This window comes from Neltuma alba, unplaced genomic scaffold (genome assembly GCF_004799145.2).
Source record: "Neltuma alba isolate B1F8T4 unplaced genomic scaffold, ASM479914v2 tig00004898_pilon, whole genome shotgun sequence".
NCBI lineage: Eukaryota > Viridiplantae > Streptophyta > Magnoliopsida > Fabales > Fabaceae > Neltuma > Neltuma alba.
This window is the reverse complement of record NW_021633901.1, coordinates 27,125-45,890: the sequence shown is the minus strand read 5'-3', so window position 1 is coordinate 45,890 and position 18,766 is coordinate 27,125. Positions and strand designations below refer to the sequence as shown.

The 18,766-nt window shown below is 35.0% G+C and overlaps 2 protein-coding genes across 5 annotated transcripts; both read right to left on the bottom strand.

The window, feature by feature from the left end:
• Positions 1-1,912: 1,912 nt before the first annotated feature.
• On the bottom strand, positions 1,913-10,254 carry LOC114746109 (arginine--tRNA ligase, chloroplastic/mitochondrial). Of its 4 annotated transcripts, none has more exons than XM_028934293.1 (18): positions 10,093-10,254; positions 9,073-9,149; positions 8,757-8,893; positions 8,513-8,588; positions 8,298-8,399; positions 7,897-8,112; positions 7,283-7,363; positions 6,542-6,625; positions 6,335-6,439; positions 5,678-5,856; positions 5,231-5,315; positions 4,792-4,978; positions 4,527-4,596; positions 3,887-3,956; positions 3,527-3,616; positions 3,167-3,235; positions 2,837-2,938; positions 1,913-2,344 (listed from the first exon to the last, which is right to left on the bottom strand). In XM_028934293.1, exons 1-18 carry the CDS (start codon positions 10,214-10,216, stop codon positions 2,234-2,236), a joined length of 1,965 nt encoding a protein of 654 aa, XP_028790126.1. In that variant the 5' UTR covers positions 10,217-10,254; the 3' UTR covers positions 1,913-2,233. The 4 variants fall into 4 exon arrangements, with proteins under 4 accessions (XP_028790126.1, XP_028790128.1, XP_028790127.1 ...); XM_028934295.1 differs by having other exon boundaries at positions 9,073-9,153; positions 10,093-10,134; XM_028934294.1 differs by lacking the exon at positions 10,093-10,254 and adding an exon at positions 9,921-9,964.
• Positions 10,255-14,458: 4,204 nt separating this feature from the next.
• LOC114746104 (pentatricopeptide repeat-containing protein At5g14770, mitochondrial) lies at positions 14,459-17,287 on the bottom strand. Its single transcript, XM_028934287.1, has 2 exons — positions 17,213-17,287; positions 14,459-17,121 (listed from the first exon to the last, which is right to left on the bottom strand). The coding sequence occupies exon 2, from the start codon at positions 16,994-16,996 to the stop codon at positions 14,462-14,464; it is 2,535 nt and encodes an 844-aa protein (XP_028790120.1). The 5' UTR covers positions 16,997-17,121; positions 17,213-17,287; the 3' UTR covers positions 14,459-14,461.
• Between the last annotated feature and the right edge of the window lie 1,479 nt (positions 17,288-18,766).

Here is an 18,766-nt window from a genome sequence, read left to right as displayed (position 1 = left end):
TACTTTCTTCTGATATATATATATATATATATATATATGAGAGACCTCATGGCTTGCTGGTTAGAGCAAATTCACTCGGCCTTGTAAGTCATGGGTTAGATCCAGCATTCTATCCTCAGATACTGCTTGATCTGTATATGAGAGAATAACCCGTTAGACCCAAGCCTGGCTGAGGAAGACCTGAGTGTTGCTATAGTATTTCTTCCTCCAGTCCTAAATTTATGAGTTGGATAAGTAATTATTAGTTATTTGTAAAAAAGACCTGTTAGTTTATTAAAATACCCCTTTAATCATTTTTATTGGAAATTATTCCATTGATAGAACCTTCTTTTAAAATGTGCAGTAAATGTAATAGGAATAATTTAGGAAGAAAATTATAAATTTAAGACACAGAGTGGTTTAAAATCTTACATTCACAACAAAATTGGAGACAAAAAAAAAAGTATTACTACGTCCAGTTCTTAATATAAAAGTTTGTTTGACTTTTATTTTGATCATAAATATAAAACTTCAATCTATTTTGTTTCTCATATTTATCCTTTTTTTTTTCTAAGTCAGTCCTTGTAATAATAGTAATTCTAATCAATACACTAATCAGAATATTCTAGAAAAGACTACATTTATTTATTACAAATAACTAACTTAACTAATTTATTTAATCTACTCAAATTTGTTAACTAGCTCTTATATTAAGAACCGGAAGTAATTTTTTTTAATGGCAGTTCCTATATATTTTTTGATTAATTAATAATACAACCCCATGAGTGATTACCTGTTAGCATACACAAGTTATATATGATCAATCATTATCATGATTATCAGTTGAGACAGTGGGAAATTCACTACATAAATCTATCATCAATTATAATGTTGGAATATGAGGAGGAAATTGTAGTGCCCATGCCTTTAGCTCTTTATCCTAGATGTATAGTGTCCACCCACCTATACTTTTTTGATGTGTTATTCATATATCACACAATAGTAAGGAATTCGATCTTCCTATAATTTTTTTTTGTTATAAAAAGTTTAGGTGAGTTGGGTCCTAAAGTCTCATCAAGGCAAGGACATATCTCCAGATTCAAAGAGTGCTCACAGAAGTACTTATAGATCGCCACACTAACAAGGTCCTCATATCAGTAACGGGATTTGAACTCACAACCTTGTGAGGTATGAACCAACTCCCTACCAATTGGACCAATTCTTATTGGTAGATCTTCATATAAGTTGATTCAAGCAAAACAATGAGACAGATTTTACTCAAAAAAAAAAGAAAAGGAAAAGAAGCAGTTGGGGAGAGAACAAAAATATTGAGATTTTTCAAGACAGAGCAAAGTTCAATCTCAGTTTTCTGTGTGCTGCTGCCCCCACCTTTCCGTTAGGTCAGATGAAAAAGATTCAATTCTAAGGCCGAGGGTTCAATACCCCCCCCCCCCCAAAAAAACAAAAGGATCATTTTGTAAAAACCATTTCTCAATGAGCTCAACTATACTCAAATCTAACTCTGTTATTGGATGCTGAAAATTAAAAACAAGAGTGAGACATGATGTTAGAAGTTTATTGTTTCACCAACAAACCGTTTTCTTAATGAGCTAATATGAGAACTTCGTTAGTGAATGATATATAAATATCTCTCTATAAACATTCCAAGCCTGAAAACATGCTCTAACTTTGGTAAACCCCCATAAAGTTTTTTGTTTAAAAAACAAAAGTTTATTGATCTTGTAACACTATTTAAAAATTCCATGAAACTGAATTTCAAATAACGCTAAATCTATTTGATATATCGAACCAATATTAAAAACACAACCAATCTTTGTTACATTATGATTATTTATTTTAAATTAATCATATTCGGTTGTGAGGGACAAGGCAAGTTAAGGCAAATATAATAGTTGCAATTTCGCCAAGAAGTTCCCTATCATAACCCTGACAAGTTTCTATTATTATAATCTTTAAACACCGTGAAGGGTTACAAGCTCCCATTGCAAGTTGATGAAGAAAATCAAGTATGAAAAGCCTATCATGTTTAATTAACGTCAGTGAAAATATTACACAGCACTCATCATTTTACCCCGTTTTCTTCTTCCACCCAAGTCGACATGACAGGAAAACTAAAGCTCCCGGGAAGAAGGAAAGACGAGTTTTCAACTGAGACCAGTTTAGAGAGCACAAAACTTGTGTACAAAAAATGGTAGTCACAAAATTTTGCATTAAAAAACACTTGGCGATGTGGTCATATCTTGTAGACAGGTACAATTCCAAGGAGATAAAAGCACTTCCTCATCACAGTGGCTGTTGCTTCACAAAGCAAGAGTCTACTTGTTTCCTCAGGCGACCCAACAACCTGCAATCAAATGGCTTGAGTCAGCATTCTTTAATTCAATTCAGACTAGGTGAATGTTTGGGAACCCGTTTGAGGTCCCCAATATGTGGTTGCCTTCCCATGCATAGATGTTGCCTTGTAAGTAAGACTCCCATAATTTTATGGACACTCCAAAAACAATTTGGTTAAGGACATGTTTCAGCTTATTAACTCACCAACTGGTACTTTTCAAGGTTACAACTGGATATATAATAAGAAGCAGAAGCCATGTATTATGCAGAGTTGGCTTATGAAATATTGCACGCTACACAGAGTTAGCTTATGAATAGTACAGCTTGCCAAAATTTTTTTACTTTATCAATGTGCTTCCAAGTATTACAGAGTTAGCTTATGAATAGCACAGCTTGCCAAAATTTTGACTTCATATCAATGTGCTAGGGGGCGCATGGGAGATCGACTCTCTTGCCCTCACTAGTAGAACAAGAATATAAAGCAATAGTGTCAGAACAATACCTGACAATTGGAATAAAATTTTTTTGTGAAGATCTCTGATAAATTATATAGGTATTCACACAATACATTCGGCAATAAATTGGTGCAGGCCTCCTCGACAACCTGGAAGATAAACCAGAAAATCCCACAAACTGGAGTGTAAGAATTGTTGTCGATTAATTAACTAATAAGCTGGAACACTATGCAGCATTAGAGTCATGATCTCGCCTGTCTCTTGTATTTGAAGGAAATGAAGTACCACTACTAATCAAGTTTTAAATTAAATATTTACCGAACATGGGTCTAAAAGCAAAAGGATTAAGGTCGGCATATCCTTTTGCCATCTCCTACCTCAGAGAATTGTAGCAAATGGAGCCCCAATGCACGCTCGTCTTGATGATCCAATGCTATTCTCCCAGTCTGTTACATCACAAAAATAAGTATAAGATACACATCACTAGATACAAGTTGGAAATTTAGCAGACTGACCATATATAAACATAAAACAAAAGGAGTAAGAAGATCATTTCAAAACTCGTGGTACATTACGTTGCTTAGTTTAACATCTTTGGTAGATTAATATCACAACTCAAAATTATATTAGATGAGTTCCAGGAAGAGTCGCATGAACCATGCATAAATGCAATTCGTTTGAACATAGGCACAACCTAACTAGAAAGGCAGAAAACGAGGAGGAGAAAAGGAACTTACTCTCTTTAACTCTTCTATGTCTTTACCAGATTTCCTGATAATGGAACAGATCCGGGCATGAGCATACAGTAAATAGACGGCAGTATTACCCTGTTTCACATGAGGTTGATTGGCATCATTAACATCATAACCAACAGTTTTTTGGGGGAGATAAGGAGTTAGACAACGACTGATAAAGTTCAGTTCATGTATGGGTAGTTTTTAACCTTTTCCCAAAAAAAAAAAAAAACTGTGAAATAGAAGAGAGTAAATGATAATGGTTTGAAAAAATGGGTATAGGGGGTAATAGTCCCGAAATCAACTAGCTTCTTCCCTGTAGCTTCATTAGAGTACTTAAACATCTGCATGTTGCCACCGCACCTTATCACTGAGCATCTGATCGAAGTTGAATGTGTAATTTGTCAATCTGTTGTTCTTCAAGTCAGCATACCTGTCAAGACAGATTCAAGAGAAATAATAAGAGTCTGCCCCTCATTTAGCATTCTTGCTGCCAACATCAGCTCAATCCACAGATTGTTGCCTTGAAGTATAATCATCAAAATAACCATACATTACTAAAATCAATCTTCATGGTAGTGGCACAGAAATAGACAATTGATTGCACAATTGAAAGAATAAAAGTTGATATATTTATTAATATATTTACATAGATTGTAGGGAAAAGAAATTGTACATGCCAACATAATTCACAGCCATATTCATAGCTACAGGCTGCAGCTCTAATTTAAAAGCATCCTAAATATAACATGCATCAAGACTATTCCAACACATTCATGCATATACACATATTCCAAAGTAACAACAGGTAAGCAATGTCATTATATGACTCATATAAATACTCCTCTCACCTAAGGGAAATTTTAGGAAAAGGACTGGTTATAAATTTTATTTTCCTAAGCCCAGGACTGGTTATACTTTAACAAATATCACATGTCAACAATCTTGTAGTTTCACTAAGCAGGAAAATTTGAAGATACTTTCAAAAGCAAAAGCGACTTACTTAACAGCACCATAACCAACAGCCTCTGCTGTCTTCTCAACCTCGTCCTCAGACCAATCTTTAGCTGTTTCTAAAGAACATCAACAATTTGAAGGTCATCTTCCAGTGCTTAGAACCTCAGTGAATCGTACCAAAATTGGCACATCCACTCATCAAAGTTATTCTACAAGAACTTTTTCTTTCCCGTGGATGCTTACATGCACAGAAGGTGAACTAGAAGAAATTTCATACTTTCCAAGCATATAGAAGGCATCCAGTAATTTACCACGTTCAATTAGGGCACTTTTGCTGCGATTCTTGGCTTCATCAAGTAAATCAACCAATCGAACAACTTCAGTGTTGCGTGTTCGAAAACGTTTTCCATCTTCCCCAAGAACAAGACCAAAGCCCACATGAGTAGCTTTGGGATATGAAGCATCATCTGCTGGCAGCCAGCCTGCACGCTTAACAGCCTGAAATGGAGATGGAAAGCTTGACAATTTATTTCATCATAACCTATAAAGCACAAATGCTTAGTGTCAAACATGACATGACTCTCAAATTGCACCAGAGAAGTTCACACTAGTCTTAACGGCCATATCAAAACGCTACTGTTCTACACTCAGTATCAAACATGACGTGACTTGTATTGGAAAAAACAGAATTTACACTATAACAAATGCAGGAGCCACAAAATAATTTGGACATTAGCATCTGAAAGATACCTTAAAGACCATATCAAAGTGCTGTTGTTGTCCAACATCGGTAACGTATATAATCCACTCTGCTTTTTCTTCATTTAGTCTATACCTATATGAATGAGGAAGAAATAGCATAATCAGTTTTTTTTTGTCCATATATTTGCTTATTTAAAAATTAAAAATTACAATTTACAATGCCACCACATTAACTCCAAAAGCCATACTAGATCGCACAAACAGACAAACCATTCACCAGAGTCCTTAACATGAAACGGTCAGATAATTCATATTTAGTTTGCAATATTATACTAAGTATCCTAAGATCAACTTGAATAGCAGGAAAAAATTTATACCGTAGGAGAAAAATAGTATATTATTTTGGCTAGATAGTTGAAAAACTGACAACCGAGATTTGTTTTTTTAAAAAAATAAAAAAATTTATCTGAACGAACTATAAGAAAGATATCTCACCAAAGAGCAGTTAGATCTGTTGAAGCATAGTTGTAGCCACCATCACTCTTCACAACAATAAGTGGTATGTTTACACCTTTGAGAAATATCACACGAGCTCCTTCGCTTTCTTCAATAAGTCCTTGTTGATTCAGTTTCTCTAAAACCCCAGGAATATATGGATTATAAAAGCTCTCTCCCTGTGAAGAAGAACATCATTCTGTTAAAGTAAAAAATGTCATGGTTCATAAACAATGTCCAGTCAAAAGTAATTTTTTCACAAGCTTCACTGCTTATGGCAAATCCTGGGAATTTATAAAGCATCTGAGAAGTCCTCCTTCATACATAAGACGCACCTCAAAATTTCAATGTTGGTTGATATTATAAGGAAAACTAAATGCCTGATACAAGATCAGAAAAAATTCAAAGTGTAAATTTCAATCTTATTTGTACAAATGATCAAACCCTCAATCATAATAAAATACATGATCCGAATCTAAGGCATTCAATTAATAGACTAATAAGCATCCGAACTTCAGATTTTCTAGCAAACTCAAGGAAAAATAAGTAAAGCATAAGTATCCCATCATTAAATTCAGAAGTCACCAACGAAAAGATATCATGATAGTCCTCCCAAGAGTGGGGAAAAAAAATAAAATTTGAGACTACTACATTTACCTTCTCCTCCAAATGAACTCCAAGACGTTGATAGACCCTGTGGAATTCAGTCCGGCTAATTTCACAAATTTGCGCCCATGCCTTACGGTATTTGTCTTCTCCACCCTAAAATTAATATAAACACAAACAATTTAAAATAAAGTCCCCCAGGATATATGAGAAGATAAAAAAAATAAAGTCATGAAGTTGACAATTGACGTGATTTACCTGGAGACGGACCACTGCCTGTTGTGCTCTCTGCTTAAATTCAGCATCACTGTCAAATCTCTCTTTTGAAGCCTTGTAGAACGTCTACAAAATAGAGATTCTTGTTAGAAAATAAACAAACCATAATTTACTTTCTAAACTGTCAAGAAAACGTTTTATGATGAAGAAAACATAGAGATACGCACAACAAAAATAACGAGAAGCATACAACATGGCTATTAATAAGAACATTACACTTTGAGGCCTATATATGTTGCCATCTATAGGGTGAATGTCACTTGCAGGCATCAAAAAGCAGTGTTAGCAACAAGAGCTCTATTGAAGCAATGATTTTCAATCCCTTCTTTAAAGAACTAAGAAAATGACAACAGATATGTTTCAAACAGCAACTACTAATTTAATTGCGCACACAAAAAGGGGAAGGAAAAAGGCAGAAACAACCATTCAAAATTCTGCACGTTGAGGAGAACTTAACAACTCTTGCTTTAAACTATTCTTTGCTTGGTCATAAATAGACATTAATATTTCCTTACATGGATTAAATGCTATTTATAGAAAATCAAGCTCAATTCTTACTACTGTGACATGAAAACAAATTAATTACAGGTTCATACAGTGAGTGAGATGACAACAATGTTTATTAGAAGTTCAGAGTTGAAGAAAGAATTTCTAGGGAAATATCAGATTAAATATCTAAATAAAATTAAATGGAATTGATTTTATTTGAATATATCTTATTACCTGAAGATCTCCAATGGCTGCTTCATTGACATTTTCTGGGTTTGGAAATTTTTCAAAAAGGAATTCGATTAGCATACCAAACTGCAAAACAAATACACAAAATTTGAGTCTTGACCAACATTATATCAATACCAAAGAGGAGAAATTTTCCAAGTCCAACAGAGCATTTCATAATTAGAGAAGTGGGGTTACAAAATTTTAATAAAGAGAAGATGTAAGATAAAAGAATAAGAAAAAATAATTAAAAGCTTTTATCCCACTTCTCTAATTCTTTAAATTGAACTAATTAAGATTGCCCCTCTCCTCCATTTCCCTCATGTCTAACAGACACTACAGCTCAAGCCTTCTATCAAATGCTCAAATTTTTTCTCTTGAACTCATAAGCACAAACTCTGATTTCAATATGTTCATGGTCTTTTAAGAAGAGCATGTTAAGGAAGCGATTGCCCAAAATATTATTTAGTTTCCAAAACACCATTTCAATGTTAAAGAGTCACAAAGTCACCAAACTAAACAGTGTTCATAAATCACATGAAATCTTGAACAATGTAAACCCATATGGAACATGTGCTATTCTTATTGCACCAAAAGCATGACTTCAGAAGCAAATATACCTGTGTTCCCCAATCACCAACATGATTCCGACGGAGAACCTCTACATGCGAAAATTCAAGCATACGAGCTAATGTGTCCCCAATAATGGTAGATCTCAAGTGACCAACATGCATTTCTTTTGCTATGTTGGGAGAGGAAAAATCAACCACTGCCCTCTTGACTGGAAGTTGCGGTGCCCATGTATCAATACCATCAATAAGCATCCTTTGTAAGCTCTGTAACAGGAACTTCTAGTGTGAGTATGAACAGGCCACTTTAAGATAGTAAATCAGGCAAAGTGAAAACTTTTAGCAGCAGCCTGTTCCAATAGATGAATAAAGTGAAAGCAAAGAAAATGGACTCAAATACCAGGTAGACACAAATTACAATTTTAATCCCAAAGATAGAAATATATCGGTACATTTGCCATCCAATTCTTTGATAAGACGATGTTGACAAATCCGGGTCCAGCCACAGAGCATGATTCTATAATCTCAGATGGAGGAAGATTCTTCATGATGGCCTATACAAAACAACAGAAAGGCGATCATCTGGAAGTAACAAAGAAAAATTCAATTCTAAAGAAAGATGCATAATGATGAGGAAAAGAAGAAAAGAAGTCATCACCAGCTATACCTGCCCAACAGATGGGGGACCCTTAAATTCTGTCTGCTTTCCTTTTATTTTAGACCATATGCCCATTGCATTATTACTACACAACGGCAAGTAACCTAATTTAGCTTTCAAAAGCAGGATGAAGCAAAATTATAGAAGAAAATATGTTATCTAGTGGTCCAGTTCTGCAGATGACATAAAATAAATTTAGATTTTTAATTCTCAAATTCAAATAAATGTTAAACAGTGCAAAAGATTAACCTACCATTGGTAGTCACCAAATTTTCCAGTGCAAGCAGCAATTAACGGCTCCACACCAGGCTCATCAGGTATTGTTGCCTTCAAAGATACCTCAAATAGCTTTGCCAATTGTCTCTTGACGTTGCCCACATTTTCTTGATCCTGGATCCAAACAATAAAAAATAGTTTCACTCTTTTCATAAAGAACAGTCATGGATATTGCTCGACACTATGGCATTTTTGCAACGGAACCAGACATGCATCGTCCTTGCAAAAAGAGTTTCAGCTCGCAACAACGAAAAGACAGAAAATCTGTATGTTTGCTAGATGAATTAACTTACTACTGCCATTGTGGATACGGATTGGGTCTTTGTCTTTGTCGCAAAAGTGAGTCTTCTAGATGCAACCTTCAGTAAATCTGTCTAGTTTCACAATGACAATAGCATAAGTAATGCAGAAAGCTACCAAAATTTTGAAATGAAACAAAGAAATAGCTGATCAAGAGTAGTTTAGCCAAGTTAGCTTAAGTTTTGAAAGGAAGTCCAAAGCACATTTGCTCACAATGCATGATTTAAAGAGGAAAAAAACATTGAATACTGCGCAAAAAGAATTCTTTCGTGTTAGCAGTAATAAAGTTTAGCTGATCAAGAGTAGTTTAGCCAAGTTAGCTTAAGTTTTGAAAGGAAATCCAAAGCACATTTGCTCACACTGCATGATTTTAAAAAAAAAAAAAAAATGAATACTGCGCAAAAAGAATTCCTTCGTGTTAGCAGTATTGAAGTTTAGCTGATAAAGAGTAGTTCAGCCAAGTTAGCTTAAGTTTCGCAAGGAAATCCAAAGCACATTTGCTCACACTGCATGATTTTTTTTTTAAAAAAAAAACAATGAATATTGCGCAAAAAGAATTCTTTCCTGTTAGCAGTATTAAAGTTGTTCATTAACTTCAAGAATAATAAGGAAAAAATAAATAAAAATGTCCCCAAATCCCATATGGTAAATGCGGGTATCATACTCATATTGTAATCAGAGAAAAGTAATGCCAAAAGAAAATAAAACAATGTCATTACTCAAGAACTTTAACGTTACCAAGTAGTCAGCATAAAAACAAAATTTACCCAAAAGGCCAAAAAACAGGGTGGGATAATCTACCAAATCAAAGGAAATTAAGAAAATAAGCACTCGTAAACACCTAAGCTCCTCATAAATGGTGAATCCGCTTCCTCCAATAACCCAATTATCTTTACCACAGAACAATAAGAAGAGAAGACAAATTAAGAAGCGAAAAAGATAATGAACTGTATCCAAAACAGAAAGAGTGGAAGTGAAAGAGAGACAAAGCGGCGGAGAAAGTAGAAGCTGACCAGCAGAAGGCAGAGAAGAAGAAGAAGGCGAGGGAAAGAGAGAGAGACGACTGAGAAGAAGAGATTGTGAAGAAGAAGACGGCGCCACTACGAGAGATATGCAACTACTGCTACACCCTAACATTATTACTGTTCCTTAATTTCTTTATTCTCTTTTTATTTTTTATTTCTTTATGCCTCGGCGCTTTGAATCGGATGCCCCCCTCCCATTTGAGCCTCGCCGCCTCCGCATCTCCTGTCGTTTCGGCTCCCTGTTTCAGCACAATGTCATGTCGTCCGCTGAAAGGATTAATTATTAGTTATTAATAAATTACTCCTTTACTCCTGTTTAATAGGTATTTTCAGGATATTTTTACACAAATCAAAAAAAATCTTAAATTTTATTAATTCTCCTTTAAAATTTAATGACTTATTAACTTTATCTCTATTTAATATACATTATACTACCTCCGGTCCTAGTTATAAGAGCCAGTTGATTAATTTGAAGAGATTAAGAAAGTAAGTTGAGTTAGTTATTTGTCCTAAATAAGTATTGTCTTTCTTAAAATATCCCTGCGAATCAAGTGTATTAACTAGAACTATCATTGTTAGAAGGGCTATTTTGAAAAAAATGTATAAATATGAGAGATAGAGCGGATTGGAGTCTTATATTTAGAATCAAAATAAAAGTCAAATTGGATCTTATATTAAGAACCGGAGGTAGTACTTCATATAAACAAAGTCAACACAATAATAAATGAGAGGTAAAATTGTATATCCACATAAAAAAATTCTTTCCAGGTCCTATAAATAGTATCAAAAAACACATTTTCTGTGCCTTATAAATAGGACCGGAGAAGTATAATATAGTACACAGGTAAAATTAAGCATATGGCCAATATACTTTGAAAATTCAGCATGTGGCCCATGACTGTAGTTTTTTTGAATGGATGACGTTGCTGCACATTTTTTTTCCTGCTGTTTATTGGGTTTTGTTTTTTGTTTGCTTTGTCTGCTTTTTTTTATATTTTAGATATTCTAAGCTGACTTTCTCTTTTGATTTACTTGGACTTTACTCAAATTGACTGAATGTGATTGGCCGGTTTTTTTATGTAATAAGTTTACTTATGCTGAATAAAATTGTCTTTTTATTAGGCCAAAAAAAAAAAGAACGAGTCTTGGATCAAAACTCTGCCACTTGTCTGGTCTGAACAAAAGCAGTCAAAAAATAAACCAGTATAATTGATTGATAAGGACTCGAAAAACACAAAAAATGAAAAAGAGAATGGAAGATAAAAGAAGTTGAAGAACAAGAAGAAATTCATGGAAGGAAAACTCACCAAGGAGGAAGATCAAGCTTAAATGTGTAGTAAAGTGTAATGTACAAGTAGAAAATGATGAATTCTTGTTAAATGAGTTACATGCCCGGTATAAAGAATGGCAAGAGGCGAGAACTATTGCGTTCAGCTTTTCTCTTTTGTTTTTTCCGTCCGCTGCCGTTCGTTATCAGTAAATATATAAAAAGAGTTTTTCTTAATTCCGAACACCCCTGAGTTCGAAGTTCTCATTCATGCGACTGCGTCCTTGTTTCCACCTCTAAGCACTCGTGTTGTTGTCTCTTTGCCGTCAAACAAGACATTGTGCGTTCTCATTGCACATAGATGATTCAACATCTAGGACAAAGCCTCCTAGATATTCTCAGGCTGCTGCACTTATTTTTATTATTTTCTTTGTATATTTCTGATTTAAGCTACTATTCCTTCTGTCCTTAATATAAGATCTATTTAACTAATTTGATTATATTAAGAAAGTTAGGTAAGTTAGTTAATTATAAAAAATATAACATGTTTTTCTTAAAACACCATAATTATCTTCCTTAATATCCTTTCTATCTCTTTTATTTGATTATGGATGAGGGAGATCCATATGAGTAATTTAAGAAAAATTGATAAATATGAGAAATAGATATTATATTTTAGACTAAAATCAACTTAATAATTAGGTCTTATATTAAGAACCGGAAGAATACTATACTTCATGAGGAATGCATAGGTGATTGTAGCATCAAAGCAGTAGCCACTAGGACCAAACTTTGGCATTATCTTCTTCCATCACAGTAGATTTGTTGTCTCTTGATAATGAATTGAAATTTACTAGCAATATACAATCATAACTACAAAAAATTAGTACTCTGTGATTAGATCCATGTATGCATGTTAGCGGAAGATGCACAATTTGTATTATACATGGAAGAAAAATGAACTTGTTCCTTTTCTTATCTGTTCCATATACACAAGGTTATATTAATTGTGAGGTTCATACATGGAAGTTCTCCAAGTCTGAAAAACTGACAACTTTTAATGTAAATTGAGTAGAGTTTTCTCAGATAAATGACTTGCACTGAGAGAACATGGATTAGATGGAGAAGAACAACCAGGCAAGCTCACACAGAGAGCATCTTTGTGACTTCTCCAGCAAAGGTTGAAGTACCCATCAAAAAAGAGAGACACATGTCCTGCAGAAAGAGAGACAATGCCAAAAGCGCTTAGAGGCAAAAACAGGGACGCACATGGCGTGAATGTGAGAGAACTTGAAAGTTTTGGAACCCAATGACTTGGACTAAAAAGATAAATGGATGGCAAAACGGCATCGTTTAATGACAGCAGACGGCAGCAGACCAAAAAGGCAAAGGAGGGAAGCTGAATGCGAGAACTGTTTATGAGGTGAAGAAGTAATTGGGTTGGCTTTGATAATTGGCTTCATGATTTGCCTTTTAGAACCATGAAATGTCATATCCCCACCAGAGTGCCAAGGATTTTTCCATAATGTTTTTTTTTGGTATAGTTTTATTGTCTTTATGTAAAAACAAAAAAACAAAACAAAACAAAAAACACAGCCAACGGCTGTCACCAAAAACTAAAAAATTATTACCTCTAATCCTAAATATCAGATTTAGTTTATAGTGCAGCTTACGTTACAAATTAAATTTTATATTTAAGAGTGGAGGAAATATTTGAAAAAAGAGTGCTTTTAAAATTAATAATTACTTCAGAAATAATAGATTTAATTTTACCTTTTCTCTATTATAGAAAGAAAGATCTCCCCGAGTAATGAGAAGTCCCAAGCAAGTAGCTGTCTAAGAAGAGTAGGAACCCTAATATATAAATATATATATATATATATATGTATATCAAATTACAAGCTTTTAAGCAATGCCAACTTATAGTTTGAAGTTTTGAATTTCATATAACTAAAGCTGTAAACTTTTAACTTTATTATCATTTCATATAATTAAACTTCTTATTTTTTAAACTAAAGTAGTCAGTTATCTCTAAACCACCATTAAAACTTAAAGCTTCAAAATCGCACTCTTAATCGATGATAGAAAAGTTCAACAACCTTGAAGTCCATTGTTTAGCATTTACTCCTGTGAGGTTTATCATCTTTTATAATTTGTTGATAATTTATTTCTTAGTAGACTCAAGATTAAGGGAATCTTGAGTGGGTTAGTTATTACATTGTATAAGGGGAGTTTTTTTTTTTTTTTTGGGTACCAAGGAGGGCAAAAGGCCCTAAAAGAAAATTACACCACCGGGGATTGTAATCCCGTAGCTTCGTTCTACATTAGGACCCTCATGTATTGAGGCGCAAAATAGAGGTAGTAATGAGATCCAAACCACCAGCAACTAAATTGGAATGTCTAGGAATGAATTAAGCTGGATTTCCCTTGTCATGTATAGGAAAAGCTCAATTTCCAGAAACGTTGGGGAGCTAGTCACATTTCTCTTAGAGACGTAGCATCAAGTCAATAAGGGTCTTGTTATCAGGTTCCACTATGAGGTTTTTAAACCCCATATCCCAAGCTAAGCGTAGCCCCTTAAGAAGTGTCCATTCCTCAGCTTCATACACAAAACGATTACCCAGATAACTTGAAAAGCCAACGATCCAAGTCCCATGATGATCTCGAAGAACACGACCACAAACTGCAGTTTGTGATGTTTCTGATCTTGCACCATCAATATTGAGTTTAAATAGGTTTGAGGGTGGTGGCAGCCAAGAAGTGATTTAGCAGACTGAAGAGTCTGAGACGCTGTGTTAAAGCAACAAGAGCCCGATAGAATTAGAACATGGTTAAACACTTGGAAGCTATTTGAGAACTCAACGTAAGTCTTGTGGATATTGACTGAACTTGTATAAACAATCTGTGTATTGATTCTCCTCTCTCCTCCTACTTATTAACGGTAAGATCAACCCTCACACATACACTTAACCATTACAAATCATTTACAACTCGGGTGCTCCTTTGGCCTTTCCCTCAATTTTCTCATCGGAGATTATTGAACATCTGGAAACTCAATTACCTAGGAATTGGAGCTGCAGTTTCATGTTGCTAGACCATTTCTCCCTCGTTCTTCCTTTTCCTAAGTACCTTCAATAGCCTTTTAGCTTCAGACCTTTTTCCCGGCTTTGAAAAGTGTGAAAGGGTGCTCTCAGATGGCACAAATCCTTTTTCATACATTTCTCTCAGCAATCTTTTTGCCTCAGACAGATATGACTGTTTAAGTGCCCTATCCAGTTCTGGCTGATTGGATAGTTTGAACCACCCAGAAATCAAAATATCGTAAGTTGAAGAATTAGCAGTTCTTCCTCTCGTCAGCATCTCATTCAAAAGTTCCCTAGCTTGGGGCATCTTTCCTGCTTTAGCGTAATCATAAATAAGCACATTATAGGTTCCAGTGTTGGGAACAAAACCTTTGTTTATCATCTCACAATAAAGTTTTATAGAGTCCAATTTATTTCCAACCCTACCATGGCCAGAAACCAATATATTATAAGTAGCAGCATTTGGGGCAAGTCCTCTTTCCTTCATCTCACAAACCAATTCATCTGCTTCTCTCATCAAACCAGCAGTTGAAAGACCCCCTAAAAGATAATTGTAAGTAGTAACATTTGGAGAGATTCCATCAATCAACATCTGTGAATAAGTAGCTAAAGCCTTATCCACATTCTTGCTTACGCAGTAACCATGGATAAAGGCATTGTACGTTACAGTATCAGCTAAAATTCCCCTTCCCATCATTTCATTAAGAACTGAAGTTGCTTTCCTAGTCATCCCTAACCTGCATAGTACAGCAAGAAGATTGTTATACACTGTTCTATCAAGTTTGAGCCCCATATCCACAAGCCTCTTGTGAATTTGCAAAATTGTATCTGCTTTCATATCCTTTGAAGATGCTTCAAGCAGAAACTTATGAGTATTAAAGACAGGAGGAAACCCCATAACCAACATTTCATTAAAAACATCCAATGCCTTTTCAATTGCCCCGGTTTTACAAAGCCCAAATATCAGAATGTTGTAAGTGGTTGCATTTGGCATTACCCCATGGTGCTTCATCTCACTCAAGAAATTCAAAGCATTTTCTGCGTTACCTTTCCTGCAGCATGCATTGATTACAGTGTTATATGTAGCACAAGTTGGAGCCAAACCCAACTCTAACATAGTTGAAAACACAGACTGAGGTTCATATTTCCCAAGCCTCAGAAGGCCATTGATTAAAGCATTGTATGCAGCAACATCAAGCTTTATATTTTTGTCTTCCATTTCCTGGACTACACTTAGGGCTGCTGACTCATTTCCTTCTTTGAAGTAGCAATCCATTACAGAAGTGTAGTTAAACAAATCTGGTGAAAGATCCCAAGAGCACATATCTTTCATTAATGACTTAGCATCTTCCATCCTCCCCAGTCTCTTCAAGTTGTTCAAGAGAACATCAAATATAATATTGTTTTCCTTCAATCCCTGTGATTGCATTTCCTTATAGAAATCAAATGCAACCTCTTGTTTTCCTTCTTTGAAATAGCCATCTAATAAAATTGCATAAACAAAAACATTTGGTGAAATATTTTGCTTGACCATCTTCCTTAACACATCAACAGCTTCACTAAGCATTCCCTTTTTAACATATCCATTTATAATAGAAGAATAAGTAACAACATTTGGCAGAATACGTTCCCTCTCCATTTGTTGCAACAACAAATCTGCATAGTCCATGTTTCCCAAGTTCCAGTACCCATCCAGGAGTGCAGAATAGGTCACACAGTTTGGAATAAGATTAAGTTTTAAAATAGTTTGGAACATGTCTTCAGCCTCTTCGATCTTTCCAACCTTAGAAAGGCCATTCATTATAGTTGTACACAGAACTAGATCAAAAGAAATGCCCCGAACAACCAAATGGCTTAGAAGATTCAAAGCTTCCACCGACCTTCCTGACTTGAACAAGTAGTTCATAACAATAGAGTACGAGATATGATTAGGATTCAAACCCATTTTATCCATCTCCTTCAATAACAGTGCTGCTTCATTTAATCTCCCATGTCTACAAAGCCCATGAAGAAGAGAACTATAAGTAACCACATCAGGAATGATCCCATTCTTGATCATTTGCTTATACAGAGAAAGGGCTTCTTCAATTCCTTGTTGCTTACAATATGCAGTAATTAACGTGGTATAAGTAGTGAGGGTTGGCTGCAACTCTCTGTTCTCATCTGGACTTTGCATATCAAAATTTTCAAATTGTTCGCATTCTGTGTTCATTTGATGGCCAAAAATCTCATCAGTAAGAGACTTGGCCCTCACAACATTATCCATTTTGCAAAAAGCATTAAGAAAAGTATTATAAGCAACAATATCAGGCAGAAGACCATCCCTCCATCCATTCGCCATCAAAGTTAGTGCATGATTCATTAACCCAGCTTTACAATATCCATCAATTAAGGTGTCAAGACCAATAATGTCCTGTGGAATCCCCCCATCCACAAGATTGTGCATCACCCACTCTGCATACTTCACCAATCCAATTCTGCCATACCCTTTAACAAGTATATTACAAGTAAAAGGATCAATACTAATGCCCTTTTTAACCATTTCAGATAACAGCCCAAAACCTTGATTAGCTAATCCTTGGGCACAGAAACCCAAAATGATGGTATTATAGGTAACAGTATCAATTTCATTTCTCCTAACATATCCTAAAGCCAAATCCAGATTCCCTACTTTGCACAGTGAGTGGACCAATATGTTAACACTGTAAACACTCGGCACAATCCCACAGGAGACCATATCAGAATACAAAAGCCCTACCTGAGAAACCAAGCCTGCGACATTGAATTCACATAAAAGTTGGTTCCACATAGGCAATGTAGGAACAAGACCAAGACTTCGCATAAAAAAGAAGGCATCAGAAGCTCTGACGAACTTTCCGCATGCCAAGTAGAGGTGAATGAGGGTACAAAATAATGAAGCATAGAGATGCATCTTTGTTGGTGCGATAAAATTCACATCTTTATGGGTATGGAAAGAGCAACTTCTACAAGAATACACGTTTTGACGGAAGCAGCTTATCAAAGGGCCGTTTCCAGAGTAGTACGGAGAACGGAAGCTTCTTGTAGACCAGAAAAGGAAAGGAAGAGTCTTCATGTGCACCTTGAGATGCCTCATCTTGGACGCCATGGAGGCTCAGAATTCTGAATATCTGAGAAGAATTGCAGATTAAAAGCTTAGGCTTGAGAAGGGTGCAAAGCCAGTGAACTATGAGAGTCAATTGTTTCAGTAAGTATCAGTGGCTAGTATAGTTTATTTTTCCTTCGTTTTTGTTCATTTTGGCATGCTGATATAACAATTGTCAAATAAAAAAGAAATTAGCCAGGGTAGTTATATAGAGGACGTTTCTTAGTGACCGTTGAATACCTTATGCCTATAAAGGACAAGGAAGTCGTTTCATTAGGCAGGTAATTTGCATGAAGAGAATTTCTAATGGTGAAACAACAAGCAGCGAGAAACAGCAAGCAACTATGGAATAAAAATTTCCAACGGTGAAATACGCACGGACGCACCTATCAAAATGAATTCACAACACCTTCAATTTGCGTCAATGAATTTAATCTTCTACCCAGCAAATTAAAACAAAAATGAAGAAGGAATAGAGTGCTGGTTTGCTTGAGAATGAAAGAGAAGAAAGAAAGAAAGAAAGAAGAGAGCCGCCACTCATTACCAGATACTGGAAGAAGAAGAAGAAAGAAAAGTGGAGTTTCTGGACGTAAAGGAGGGAGGACGCGGCGAAGAACGGCGTGGATGGACAGAGCACAAGAAGAACGGGGAACGCGGTTTTGGGAGAAGAGCTGCATTTTTTCCCTTCTAATTCTTTTTCCTAAACCCAACTCTCTGGTAATCAGCATTTAATCCCCCTACCTCTAGCATTTTAATATACTAGCCCTTTTTCTTAATATAAAATTTAATTAGACGTTAAATTTAGTTATAAATAGAAGATTTCAATTAATTTCATTTCTCAAATTCTTACTGATTGTAAGGGTTTTTCGACTAAGAAGTAGTTTTAATACACATGATTAAAGAAAATAATTTAACTCAATTTTTTTTAATTAAATAAATGGGTATTATAAGTTAATTACTAAGATTTGATCACAGCTTATTTACAATTTTCATGTTTAGTAATTCATTGCACTTGATCTTTCACATAATCAACTTGTTATTTGATATATCCTCAGCCAAATTATGATTTGGTTTACTAAAATTATCATTTGCTAAAATGAACTTGTTATTTTCCATAGTCAACTTGTTATTTGACTGAGAAACATTTTAAACATTTCACCACGATTTCATATTTACAAAAACAGGATT